At 47.6% G+C, this 13,839-nt stretch overlaps 1 protein-coding gene across 2 annotated transcripts in view; it reads right to left on the bottom strand.

The window, feature by feature from the left end:
• Window positions 1–7,154: 7,154 nt before the first annotated feature.
• The window catches only part of LOC135393987 (LIM domain only protein 3-like), a 56,698-nt gene continuing 50,013 nt past the window's right edge, over window positions 7,155–13,839 (bottom strand). For both annotated transcript variants that reach the window (XM_064624404.1, XM_064624405.1), the window contains exons 3-4: window positions 9,263–9,388; window positions 7,155–8,929 (exon numbers count right to left, since the gene is read on the bottom strand). In XM_064624404.1, coding sequence (XP_064480474.1) covers window positions 8,674–8,929; window positions 9,263–9,388 — 382 coding nt within the window. In that variant the 3' untranslated portion in view covers window positions 7,155–8,673. The remainder of the gene's footprint in view (window positions 8,930–9,262; window positions 9,389–13,839) is intronic.

A 13,839-nucleotide genomic window follows, 5' to 3' on the forward strand; every position in this document is an offset into this window, starting at 1 on the left:
GAAATTATGAGAGAAATGGCGCTGTGAAAGTGCATAGTGCGATGGTACAAATAATGACCGCTTCCTCGTGCTTTGGGAGGGAGGTTGGGATTCCGAGACTAGTCGTTGATTTTGCACAGTATAAATCCCTACAGCGCAGCTAAGTTCACCTTAGTTATCATTTTATACCAGCAATTTACCTTTTTCTGAAAACTGCCTCTCTCTCTCTCTCTCTCTTTTTTTTTACGTTTACGAAGTAGCACTGTAATCTATGCACTTTTATTTCCTATCACACGTAGGAACTATATTACTTTACGTTCGTTTAAAGCGGTAACAACATTAGGCCACGGGGCCGGCGAGAGGGGGGAAGGTACCAGCAGTGACGGGGCCCCGGGGCCCGAGCCACTTCAGGTGCCCGCACAACCCAAGGCCCCTACCAGCGGCATGGCCGAGCGGGTTTAGGCGTCTTTAGGCCTGTCCCCCACTCCTTCCTGCTGTCCTCTCTCCATCTGTCCACATCTGTACGCCGCTCATAGCCACGGTTGCTTCGCGGCGGTAACACGGAACTTAAAGATAAACGACCCAAGGCACGTCGTATCATATAAAGAAGAAATACTTGGACTATGTTATCGAGATGTGAGGAGGGGGCCCTGGGGCCCGTCATTTCCCTCGCCGGCCCTGGGCCCACCTATACGTCGACAGCCGTGTAGGTCCGTCTGTAACAATTGTGGAGTGTTAACCGTGTGGAGGGAGAAGAAGGAAATGATCTTGGTCGGAAGGCGACCACGTGACAGCGACCACGTGATCAAAACTTTACCCTACACGATGTTCGATTTAAATACGTCTTGCAACGAAAAAAAAAAAAAACATGTACATAGAAGAAAAAAAATGTACATAGGTTTGATTAATTAGATTTCCTGCATATATTTTCAAATAAACACAACCATCACCGCCACCGCCTTTAAATATGGCTCAGATATGCCTTGTTCAAAATAAAACTTACTTACGTTACTAACGCGCATGAAAATTAGATCACCTCAGCATTGGGACGGACCTCACATCCCAAGTCATGTACACACGTAGAGCTCCCGTCAACCTTAACAATAACACTGAAAAAAATATGGTCTCGCGTCCGAGCGCGATTACAGCAACACTTGGGGTCATGAGGAAATCTTAATTGAACAAAATTACTTTGTTAATTTAACGCAAGGCTTCCAGGGTGACTGTTATCGCGCTCGGAAATGAGACCGAACTTTTTTCCACTGTTATTGTTAAGGTTGACGGGACCTGTACTGTGTGTGCGTGTGTTTTGTTGCGTGTGTGCTGTGTGTGTTCTGTTCTGTATCTCTATTATTTTATTCTTGCGTCATTGAGACGCTTCCAAGAAATGGAGACCCCCGATGGGTGTCACCTCGCTCGAATGTTTGTAATTCCTCCTTTTCATGTTTACCCAGACGAACCTCGTAGCACGAGCGTAGTGGTATTGTTAACACGCGAACGCCGCGAACGTGATCTGCTGTGAAACAGGTAGGAGTGCATGCGTGTTTATCCTGAAACACTCACGCCTGTACACCCTTGCTTGGAGAATTAGCTATAATACTTAGCGTCCAAAGACCGCGTCGGACGTCAGCAAATTGTGAAATATAATTTGAAGGCAGGTGTTCGGAGGGATGGTTTGTCTGTCCGCGTTTTACTTTCTTTGTGTTGTGCGCGCAACGAATACGATTGTTTGTCGCTTTCATTTTCGATGATGATTATGTAGAATAGAAAACAAAATCCTACTCGTATTGAATAGAATTCATTTGTGAGAAATATTATCCGAAATTTCTGAGGTAATGAGGGAAAATATGTTCAAGCGTTCTAAGCGTTTACAAACAGAATTATAAAATAATAACCCCTGTACCTGAATAACGACAACATAACCGTTTTTCACGCCATCTGACTTACCTGCAATAGAGAGTGGTTTGAGAGAGAGAGAGCTTCTGCAGTAGCACGCTGGAGTAATTGACGGAAATTTATCTCTTGCTGTGAAGAAATTTTGTAACTTTAATATCACGCAAACTCAAAGAAGGACAGGAATAACTCAGAAATTACTTGCGAAAGTTAGACGAACACCGCAAAATGTCATGTATTATATCTTTACCGCAGCTACATGTGCTATTCGATTATACGGCTTGAAAACAAACTTGGATAGCCATATCATTTTCGTATTTTTTTTTGTTGCAAGCTTCACAATAGACTGAATCGACATACCGAATCACTTTGCGTAAGTGCTCTGCGGCATATAAATGCAGTCATGGCGTATGAACCCTCGATGACTTTTATGTAATTGTTCGATGATGTTACTTACTCTCGATACTGCTTCAATGTGCGATATTGGTTGACATTCACGATGAAGTAATCACGATGCGGATACTCGAAACGAACTGAAGCTCGTAACTGCTCACACCGTTATGTAGGAAATCGTGCTTCGATAGTCGAAGCGGGTATGTCCACTGGACTTTTCTAACGAGTGGTATGTAGCCTCAGAGGGGATGAATGTGAAAATATTCGGAACAATAAGCGTTGTTATATCAGAAGGTGACGTTTCCCGAATTTAAAGATGTTGTGATACATTGCGTGCCAACCTATATGACGGATAGATATGGGTTATACGCATGGCATGTGGACCTGCATTCCATATTTTACAGCAAATGACGTAACGGATGGCCATGACGTACGCCACAGCTCCTCCGCTAGTGAGGCGGCCGCAGGGAGAGGTCACGTGACTGGGGGACCAATAGACGACCTGCGCCCCTACGTCATTGATTACGTACCGCCACCGCGCAACACATGCAGGTGGGCACTATCAGCTTTATCAACCTATCAGCCGACGCGTTTTTCCAGCTTCTTGCCCACCACCGCAAATTAAGATATAACCCCGAACCAGTCTTCTCGTGAGGTCCCATGTTTCTAAACAGGAAGTCGTCTATACGCTGTGCAAGTAGCTGTGCAAGCTGTCTGCGCAGCTCTTCAGTTTCCCTCTCACCCCTATTGTCCGCGGAGCGATCTTATTGGTCCTCCTCCCAAGCAATGGGGGCAACATTTCAAGGGCACGCATGCATTTTTTTTTTTTTTTTCTGGACCCATGGCAGTTTCCGAACACCTCCTTATTGTTGCCTTGTGGACACTGTACGGACACTTGGACAGGCAGGAGACTCGGACAGTGGACGGACACGCACATCGTCACGTAGTTTCTCCAAACTTGACCCTTCTTCCCTGCACAGATTCAAAGTGTCATAGAATATGGGAATGGCGGAGGCCCTGACGTCAGTGCTTGACACGGAAGTTTGTTCGAGGGTTTTGTATCTCGCCAAATACGACACATGGAAGAATAATTCTTTTCTCCTGCATACGTTTTGGTGCGTAGTGCGATACGTGCGTGATGCAGTGAACCGCATCAATCAAAGTGTCGTAACCCTTTATGATGAGCTTCGGTTGAGGTAGTCAATCACCCGTTATCCTTTCAATCCGGGGCCCACGGGCTTCTCAACCTGCGAAGTATATATTGATATGTGTGTGTTGTCCCTGTGTGCACCCAGACTCAGGCTTTTACATCATGGAGTTATTATCCACCAGCTCGCCTGCATCTGCGCCATTTTGTCAGTTATATATAGTCGTGAAGATTAAGAGGGCTGTGACTAAGGGCTGTTCGAATTGTAATTTTAATAGCGAAGCGGCACAAGAGACGTAGTTATATACCAGAAGGGAATACGAAACGAGTAGTAACATGAGCGAAGCGAATATAGTTATATAGCAGAACAGAACGCACTAGCAACATATATAAACGGATATTCAATACATGTACGTGATATGTGATTACGGATCTTCGCATGAAGCATCACTCACATTGTTGTATACTCCCCTTTCTGGAGTTTCCGGGCTTGCGATTGCAGCTTCGGAGCTAGTATTCGAATATATTCGTTCTGGAAGAGACATCGCTTCGATTCGTGGTGCGAATATGGGGTTCCATATTTGATTCGAAACTCGAATCGAATGCACGATTATTCGCTTCGGTACTCGGCAGTCTGAACATTCGCGAAGTCCTAGTTGTGACACTTAGATATATCTCGTTCTTTCGATATATCTGTTTTTTTTTTTTTTTTCGGTTCTGTGGTAGCACCATGAAGCAACTGTGGCTATGAGCGCCGTACATACGTGGACAGGACAGCAGGAAGGAGTGGGAGACGTGGGGGGGTTAGTGTGCGTCCTGGGCCGACTTCAGAGACAACTGTGCAGATATTCGTCTGGAAAGTCTGCCGGAAAACCCAGGGAAAGCCTCAGACAGCACAGCCGGTGGTAGGATTCGAACCCACCACCTCCCAGTCTTCAGCACGACCTTAACTCCCACAATGCAGCTGATTTTTTTACAGCCACTCGGCCCTACCGCTGGTAAATGGAAACTTCGAGGTGATGTTAAGGTCCGGGAGGTAGCGGGATCGAACCCGACTAGCGCCTTCTAAAGCTTTCAAAAAGTTTTCCAGTGAATTTTACAGAGGGGTGTCATCGCATTTCCTCCGCGAAGTCTGCCATAGACGCGTGCTATCTCCCTTGTCTGCTGTTACTCCTCACACTCTTCTAATGGAACCGTAAGGGTCCTGTAGCCATGCGTGGTTCTATCAAGGAATGGATTAAATTGTGTAACAAAATAAGCAGAATTCGCAGCAAACGTTTATTATTTTTGTCTTTCCAAACCTGCAAAAGAGGGTAAAATAACATCGAAGTATAATTTGATGATGATGATGACACATAGAAGAAAAAAATGGGGAGGTTTTTTATTTTTATTCCGTGTTAGCGCCGCGAAGCAACTGTGGCTATGAGCGCCGTACAGATGTGGACAGGTGGAGAGAGGACAGCAGGAAGGAGTGGGGGGTTAGTATGCGTCCTGGGCCGACTTCAGGGGGAACTGTGCCGACATTCGTCCGGAAAGTCTTCGGAAAACCCAGGGGAAACATCAGACAGCACAGCCGGTGACAGGGTTCGAACCCGTGTCACCTCCCAGTCTCGGCGTGGAAAAAAATGGGGAGGTGTGTCGTGACTAAGTCGGACTGGCTAAACCAGTATACCTACGTAGAGCAAGTGAGATACAGAAACAAAGTAAATGGGAACGGCGGTAAGAAGAGTTGTTCCGTCGGTGAAAGTCTAATTTAATTAGCTGGAATAAATACCCGGTATGTATAAAGGAATTACCAAAAAGAAAAGAAAAACAACTTTATTGTGAGATGATGAATGGGGAATTTCATCGCCAGGGGGCGATACTCTACCCCATTGCTAGTGGTGATGCGGGGAATGAAATAATGAGCCCCTTCACAGCAAGGATCCAAGTCCCATGGTATCAAGAAAGATCAAGACAGCTTTGAGGGCAGAGCGTTGATGGGTTTCACGTGAACGGAACTGTGTGGACTATTTGTGGACAGGACGTGACTAGAATATAGCAGAGCGGAGCTAACAAACCACGCAGAAGTGTCAGTACGCAGTGTGATGGTATGGTGCTGGTAATGATCTTGATTCATTCAGCCTGTGGGAATACGTCCTGGATCCCACTAGGATTCAGCGACCGACCTGTACGAGCCGGCACTCCGGGAAATCTCCGGTAAAAAGCTGTACAAAAAAGTCTTGCGTGTCCCGTCTGTCACACGTCTTTTAACGAAACCAGTCACACGCACCGCGCCGCACCCCACATCGTTCTCGATAAACCACACACTTCCCCCTCCTTAATCTCATGCATGTCAACCAAGAAGCCGTCGTTGACCAATGTTCCTGGAGAGGCTAGCAGTTGGAGGCTGTGTGCCTTTACATCATGTACCGCTGCTTCGATGCTCATCAGTGCATCTGGTCGCTGCAGGGTCGTCAAGGGAGTTGTCTGTCGTTCAAGATTGCCACGACGCCATTCATATGTGCGATGGCTGGCCCGGTGAAGTTACCGGACCACATACAGCGGGCAAAGAGTATTGAGCTCTTCTGTGGAGTATTCTGGGGACGGCTCAACTGAGTGGCGGTCCTCCAAACGGAGCGCTTGGAAGAACTTCCCAAAGCAAGTGAGAAACGTAAGCGATGCTTCTGCAGCCCCGCGCCAGGTCCATGTGGCTATACAGTGTTGGTGCGGGATCGTCTGTCACGGGAACGACGGTGCTGCATGTACCAGGGTCTGGCAGGGTCCCGAATGGGTGTCGCGGAACCTTCGAGGTCCGTTGGTCTATTGGTCCTGCGCGGAGGCGGATCCAGGATTTTTCTGATGGGGGAAGGGGAGGGGGTCTAAGGTCAATTGAAACTCTATGTCACGACAGAATTTGAGGGGGGTCAGGACATCCTGATCCCCCCCCCCGCCCCCCATATCCGCCTCTGGTCCTGCGCCGGTCTGCCGAACGGTTTGGGACGTAAAGCGATTCGTTCTGTGATGGGTAACTTAGACGACAGCGGCAATTACAGTTTCGAGAACAGGGCTGTGAGGTTTACGAGGCTTCCTCAATGTGTCATCTCTGAGGGAACGAGCGCCAAGTAGCGCAACAGTCTCTATACCGATTTTACTGCTGGGTATCCCCATGGCGGGTTCGCAGCCAACCGTCTGCCACGCACCGCGCGGACGCTCTATCACAAGGCCACGGCTGCGTGACTGCGGCGAACACGGGCAGAACAACTCAAACAAATGACACGTTGACTCTTAGATGCGAGATAGCACTCCGTGTAATTTCTGGCCAAGAGCCCCTGTGTCAAATGGACGTACATGTCCCCTGGAACAGCACTACTAGTACTATTTTTCCTCACAAACGGAGTGGCCGTGAGCCTTTCACGTACTCACCACACCTAGTCTCCCCTAACCCTCGATAACCCCCGCCCCCCCCCCCCCCCACACACACACGCCTGGTTGACATACATAAGCTATGTCCCAAATGATAGTCCACCATGCATATGCAAGGCGACAATTCGTATAGCACTTTACGTCACACAAATTATTAGCAAGAGAGTACTTACCGCAGTGCCTAGTGTATCTCCTAGTGTATCTGTTCCTTTCTCTCTTTTATCTGCTAGTCGAAACACGTCATCGTTTCAGCTGAAGTACAAGTGTGCTTGGCACCACCACTTGCGTGTTAGGGAGCTTCTTATGCGCCGTGGAAGTAATTCAGACAGGGACAGTGTTGCATTCACTCGTGTTATTATTCACAAGAAAAACGTTAACTTGCATTACACAGCGAACAATCACTGCGTGGGATGAACTGTACAGAAACTTCTGACAATATACTATCAGCAGCTACTGCGTGCCATTTTCCAGAGAATCGCGCCTATTTTTCATTCATGCCCTCGACCAACAAGGCAATTAAGAGAAAACGCGATACAGGAAGGAGAAAACGATAGATAAAAGCATAAAGTCACATAAATACCGCCCATCGTTTCATTTGTCTCGAGGGAGTAAGTGTTCCATTACACAGGGGTGTGGGCATTTGCCCCTGTTGTGCAACATACTAATAACCAAATGTAACCTATCATATAACGGCGATGAAGAAACATCACGAGGAATGGTTGCTTTCCTTGTTTGTTGTTTTACCTTGTCCTCGGCATTCATTACGTTCATCCGGATTTTCATGAGTAGCTCATAGGAAAAGGTAACTACAGTGCATTGCATCTAAACATGCACGATGTAAACCTGCTGTGTTGATTCAAGTACACTACTGGTTGCGTGCTATACCCTTCAAGGGTCTACCTATTGCTCTTTCTTTCTTTTTCGAGGCGATGCATATGTCAATCGTTATACAAGTCATCGAGGACGTCCCTTGGTGTACCTCCTAATTAATAAAACCAGGTGTTTATCATGTGTTTGTAGAGACAGCGCATACACATGAGTTGCAACAACAAAGTTTCATGTTAGAATTACCAGATATGATACACGGGCGCTAACCCTTTGTACAGAAAAACGCATCTCTTTGGCGTATATGAAAAGGAACGTAGAGAAAAAACACTTCAATCTAAATGTGAAGGAGCAGTACAAAAAGACAACAGAATGTGGAAGCGAACTGCTTTGTGAACAACGACCACACCACTCACTGCAACAGAGAAGGTAAATACACTGTACAAAGTTGACTGCAGTATATAGAATCTCTGAACAGTCTTAAATGCCACTTGCACTTGCCTGGCCGTATAAGAACGTCGACCTACCAACTAGAAAAAAAGAGATCGCGCCACACACTGTCCAGCACGGCACTTCTGTACAATAACCGTCAAGAATCCCGTTTCTCTGCACATATTTACACCATTCAGATGACTTCGCGGCCCACGAAGACCAGGTGAATGTCCGTTGCAAGTCATCCGCTGCAAGTCATCCGTTGCTCCAAATGCTGACAAAGTCACGACGCTGGCAAAAGTGACCGTCACGTCTTGGTTATGGTGATCCTTCAAGGAACACTTGCATCCTTATAGAAATGGTGGAGGACACCCATGTCCTAAACTGTTCTACAACAGAGTGTATCCTCCGGGGACTAGCACAAATACGACGCACATGGGCACAGCGTCAAACACAACCGCCTCACTCTGTTGTCACGCCTACAGTTGTCCCGAGAAGGGCTGTGTTCGGGAAGTCCTGTTACTCTACCTCCTGGACTTTCGCTTTTTGACGGGAGGCGCTAGGTTTTGCACTGCGGGCTGTGCAACGGGTCGCCATAGCTACCGACCATCATACGGGGAGTCACCGCTGCCGTAACCGCTCGAACGATCATCTCGCAGTGGCTCCTCCATGGAGTGCTGTCGCTTGACAGGGGTCAAAGGGATCACGGACGTTGGGTTCCCAGGACCTGGAGGGACTCCATGCGGCGCGCTGAAGAAGGGCGGCGGGACGCCGGCCATCAGAGCGCGTTCCTCGTAGTCGTACTCACAGAGGATACGGTTTTCGTGAAGATAGAACCGGTCTCCAACGCAGAACCTGAGGATCAGGAAGAGCTTGTTACATGTTACCGTTGTCAACTGCAAAAAGATCGGCTAGGCGGTGCAGTGGGGTACAAGGGGGTGAGCGCACGAGAAGTGAAGAAGGATCACAGGTCTTGGATAAGTGGTCAGCTCGTTATGTCATGCGGCTGACACACAGTAGAAAAGAACCAGCGTGAAACAGATGGACGTTGCAATGACATTGACGAGCAAGCATTCAGTGCTACAGCCAGCAATTGACAAGAATGGTCACCAGGTGAACGAGGAATACGGGTTTGGGCGACGGAGGGCACAAATCGACCTGCATGGAAAGATTACAGGGTATAGTTACCTGTGGTTGCACTGTTGACAGGCGAAGCACTCCAAATGGTAAACATTGCCTCGCGCCCTCATGACCATTTCGAACGCCGGTATCGGTTTACTGCACGCAGAACAGAGGCCCGTCGTGCCAAACAGTCTGCAAGAAGGAACGAAGGACATGGAGTAAACCAATGTGTTACAGTATAGAGACATATAGGCACATAACAGCACGCAATCTAGCTGGTGTAACTGCCTGTGACAGTTGCATCACCTTGAATTTGACTGCCGCAGGGACAAGGCTGAAAGGTCTCGTCCTTTCCGTCCTTGTCCCGGTATTCCTCAAACTCAAGGAGATGCTATAGCGTCGTCGGAAGTAAAGTAGAAGCACGCAAACATAGCAACTCTGAGTTAATGCGTTAATCAGTTAATGAGTTAATGAGTTAATGCGTTAATGAGTTAATGCGGTAATGAGTTAATTAATCTTATAGACTTGTTATTCTTCAAATTGGGAGTAGATTTACACGTAAGGCGAGTCAGCCTATTTTTGTTGCGACATGCTGCACGCGCCGCACGGTAGGACTGCGGGTAATTTCGACCACCTGGAGGTTCTTTTGACGTGCGCCGAAAATCCCCGACACGCGGCGCTAGAAGCAACGTTTACCTCCCCCACATTGCTACTTGTTATTCATGTTTTCCAGCACTATTATTCCAAGCCTGTGCAAAATCCATTGCATGTTTTCGAACATGGAAAAGCACGTTTGCTTCAAAGCATAAGTACTTCCCATTCACGCATCTTCCTTACGTGCATGTCCGTAAACAGCGGAATCTAGTCTTACGATCATCCGGAAGGAAGCTAACGTGCAATTCACACATAGACAAAATGCAGGTCTTTTCTCTACCCCTCATACCCTCACATGATGTTGCAACCAAGCATTCACATCATGTTCTCTCGGCCAACGCATATACTCATACAACCTGTCACTTCGACGATACTCTTAGCATAATCCCGTCTTCGTTCCTGAACGTACACGCAGTTACACCGCCTTTGACGTAGGCCTAATTTGTTATTCAAGCTGCCCTCACGGTGCAACAGCCGCGTTGCCTGATGGTTTAGATGGGGTGTCTACCAGCCCGGGACATACCATTACGCTCGAACGCCGCTTGGGCGTCGACCCAGACCGCTACGACTCTCCACGTACTAATAGCTGGGCGTCGACGACCAAGTGACAATCCACTGATACAGACCTCGCTTATCTCAATAAGCTGAGATTTTGCCCAAATTCTTGCCTTTACGCGGACGATCCTCCCGACTAAATGACCGTTGGGGTTGGGACAGTTCCAGGCGTGTTCGCGTGTGATGGTATATGTGCAAGAACCTTGTTCACTGCAGTGCGGTATTATTGGATGTGGAGGAGGAGAGGTCTCGGCGCTATAGTAGTGTAGATATTTGCTAGTATATATGGTGTAGCGCCTGTCAGTGTTTTCTAACCTGGATGTGTAACTTCCCAGTGTGAAATCTTCGGTTGTAACCTGCGAGCTTCATAATGCTGTGTGTCCGCGCGATATGAACGAGGTATGAACATCATTTTGCGCATCCCACATCATCATCATCATCATCCATTAATCTGTGCTGTTGTTGTTGCGCTCAGTTACGTCTATTTAGCAGGCACACTAGACTTCTCATAGCTGCTGCACTTGTAATTGTTCTCTATTTAGTTCCATGAAGGTTTTGCGCTAGCCAAGCGTGTCGGGATATAATTTACGTACATATTCGTTACGCTGGGAGATATATTTCACTCAGACTCACCAGCTCACAAACAAAATTCTAATGTCATTCCAAACATTTCAGTGCCTCGTTCAAACGAGCACGACATACATTCGCCCAGTTTGTATGCTGCTTTACATTTTTGCAAGTCGCACTCATGCAGATGTAAACGATGGGGCCACATTCCTACTCCAAAACACATGCCCCGAATGCTACACATGGAAGCGAAAATGTAAACACCACAATCACGCAAACGACCACAGAGGGCTACAAGGCTGCCCTCTAGCGCACACACATTTTCACTGGCATGCAATTTCCGCTCAGTCTCTCGTCACACACCCCTGCACACTTTCACTCCAAAACCGTCCACCTTCTTCTGAAGAGACGAGAGCGCATGAAGTTTGGGAGTTTTCATAGTTGGCTGCTAATAGCAGGGCCGACTGCGATTACGAGAGAATAACACGACTGTAGGGGCGGGCTAAGAAGGAAGCGAGATCTTCGGCGGGTAACACCCCAGTGCGACGAAGGTGTCCTTTTGCACGCACGGCTCTCCCCGCGCGGGCGTCGTTTCGAGACATGGCAATTACTCGCTGGCGCTCAGGCGTTGCAAAGAAAGAAGGGACGTGCATCTTCCCGGTGACGTCCGCACGCGGTCGCTCGCGTTCAAGGCGTGGGAGGCCAAATGCATGCATCTTCTCCGGCAAGGAATACCTAATGCATGGTATAGTGCATAGTGTACATGTGTGGATGATGAGATGGTTGGCGATGAATGGGGAGCGTGGGCTGTTGACTCGCGAGAGATGAGACACAAATGGGATGTGGTGAGAAGGTAATATTTGCGCACAGGGAAGTAGTTCCGCCATCTAGGTATTCCATAGTTTTGGCGTTGTATTTCAAGATCTTTGCAGTACCACAAATGCAAAGTCAATAACCGATGCAACGTTAAATACCAAGTCAATAACCGATGCAACTTTAACTGAAAGGCGAACGCATTTGCCACTCTGAGGACTATAGATATATGATAGATCAAACGAAGTCGGGTATATCTGGAACGTACATTTAAAGCGTACCTGCAGTTTCATGCGCGCTGATATTATATTGAGTATACGACTAAAGACACGTTAGTTTGAAGGTCATTCGTTGTATTGCACTTTTGTACGTCTGAGGCTTCAGATAGGCGGTATCTCCCGTCAACGATTTTGCCGCGGCGCGTTTGTTCGGAAGCTTATATATTCTTCCGAAAGGAGCGGGGAAGCTCTTATGCAGAACTGGAAGTGCACGACTAGTGCCCGTTTGAAAGAACTTTTTTTTAAATGCTTTAACACCTGCATTTACGCAAAGCTCAGATATATCTCGCACAGTAAGCTGAATGAGGCGAAGGAAGCTGGTGTAAACTTCGTAGAATATCATTCCTTCGTAAATGGGCTAACGGGGTCAAATAGTACAACACACACGAACCAACTCAAACATTCTGCCTCAAACTCCATGGCTCGCAATGGCTCAAGACTTGAGTTGGAGTGCGTGTTGCACTGTTTAATTCTGTTACCTGGTTCTCAAAGGAATGACACTCGGAGATAGATATATTTCTTTGAAAATGCCGCTACGGAATAAATCGCGCTTAAAATGCTAATTTGTGTCATTACCCTCTCTATATATATCACACTATATTCCCCCGCAACTAATGTTTCCCTGTGTCATGCGGAAGTATCATGAAATTAATTACTAGTTTTGAGAGGTACGTAAAGTCATGAGATGCCAAGGCGTCTGGCAACATTGCTCCTCGAAGTCTGATTTCCGTCTCCTCACCACAGGTACCGGTGGTCTTCCAATGTGGGACGGAGAGCGGAGACCAGCGCTGTTGCTAGGGGACAGACGGCAGAACTCCCGGTGGCGTCACCTACATTTTCAGAATCCGAAACTAAGGATCGTTCGCGGCTTTTCTTTCGAAAATGCGTGGAACCGCGTGATGTTTGCTGACGGGACCTGATGTTTGCTGACTTTGTATCTCAGTGACTATTGGTGCTTCTTTAATGTGTGCTTTTTCTTCTTCATCTACCTCTTCGCGGCGTAGTACAGCCAGTGGAGGGGAGCTCAATTGTTGTGCTTGCACGTACATAACTTCATTCTCATATCTCACATCTGATGTTTCGCGTGCAATGGGGTAGTGTAAACCTCTCCAGCGGTGAATCAGCCCATATCATAGTCAGGAGTTTGTTGGTGGTGCTGCTGTTGCTGACGGGACTTATATTTTGCGCCCTGAGTCTCTGAGCCAGGTTGATTTATCATTTTTTAGTTCGTCGTGGCACTTTAATCCAACCTAATCTAGCCTAGCCTAACCGAGCCTAGAATAACCGAGCCGAGATACATGTACACAGAAAAAAAAAGGGGGAGGGAACTGGTATACCAAAGAGGGGAGCAATGAAAAAAAGAGTGACGTTTCGAGCGAAAGCTCTTCTTTGGAGTATAGAGGAACGGTCCGTTCCTCTAGTCCGAGTCTAGTCTCTTCGGTACACCAGTCCCCCCCCCCTCTTCTAGCCTAGCCAAGCCGAGCCGAGCCGAGCCTAACCCTGCGGCTTTCTCCTTTACTTTCCCCGCTTCACCTCCGAGCAAGTTACAAGGCCTCCTCCTACGAGAAGACCTACCCCAAAGAAAAATGCCCATATCTCCCATCCAAGAAGAGACTTTCCCTAACTCTCGTCACGCGTTCTCTAATCACCTCGTGGCGTTTAATTGCTGCGGCCGAGCCATGGGTGTCAGTGCTCTGCGTGTCTCCGAAAGGTTATTTGGATCGCTTTTCTGCGAATGGATGCGTCTCCCCGAACGCGTCGTTAAAATTACGCGCC

This window comes from Ornithodoros turicata, chromosome 5 (genome assembly GCF_037126465.1).
Source record: "Ornithodoros turicata isolate Travis chromosome 5, ASM3712646v1, whole genome shotgun sequence".
Taxonomy (NCBI): domain Eukaryota; kingdom Metazoa; phylum Arthropoda; class Arachnida; order Ixodida; family Argasidae; genus Ornithodoros; species Ornithodoros turicata.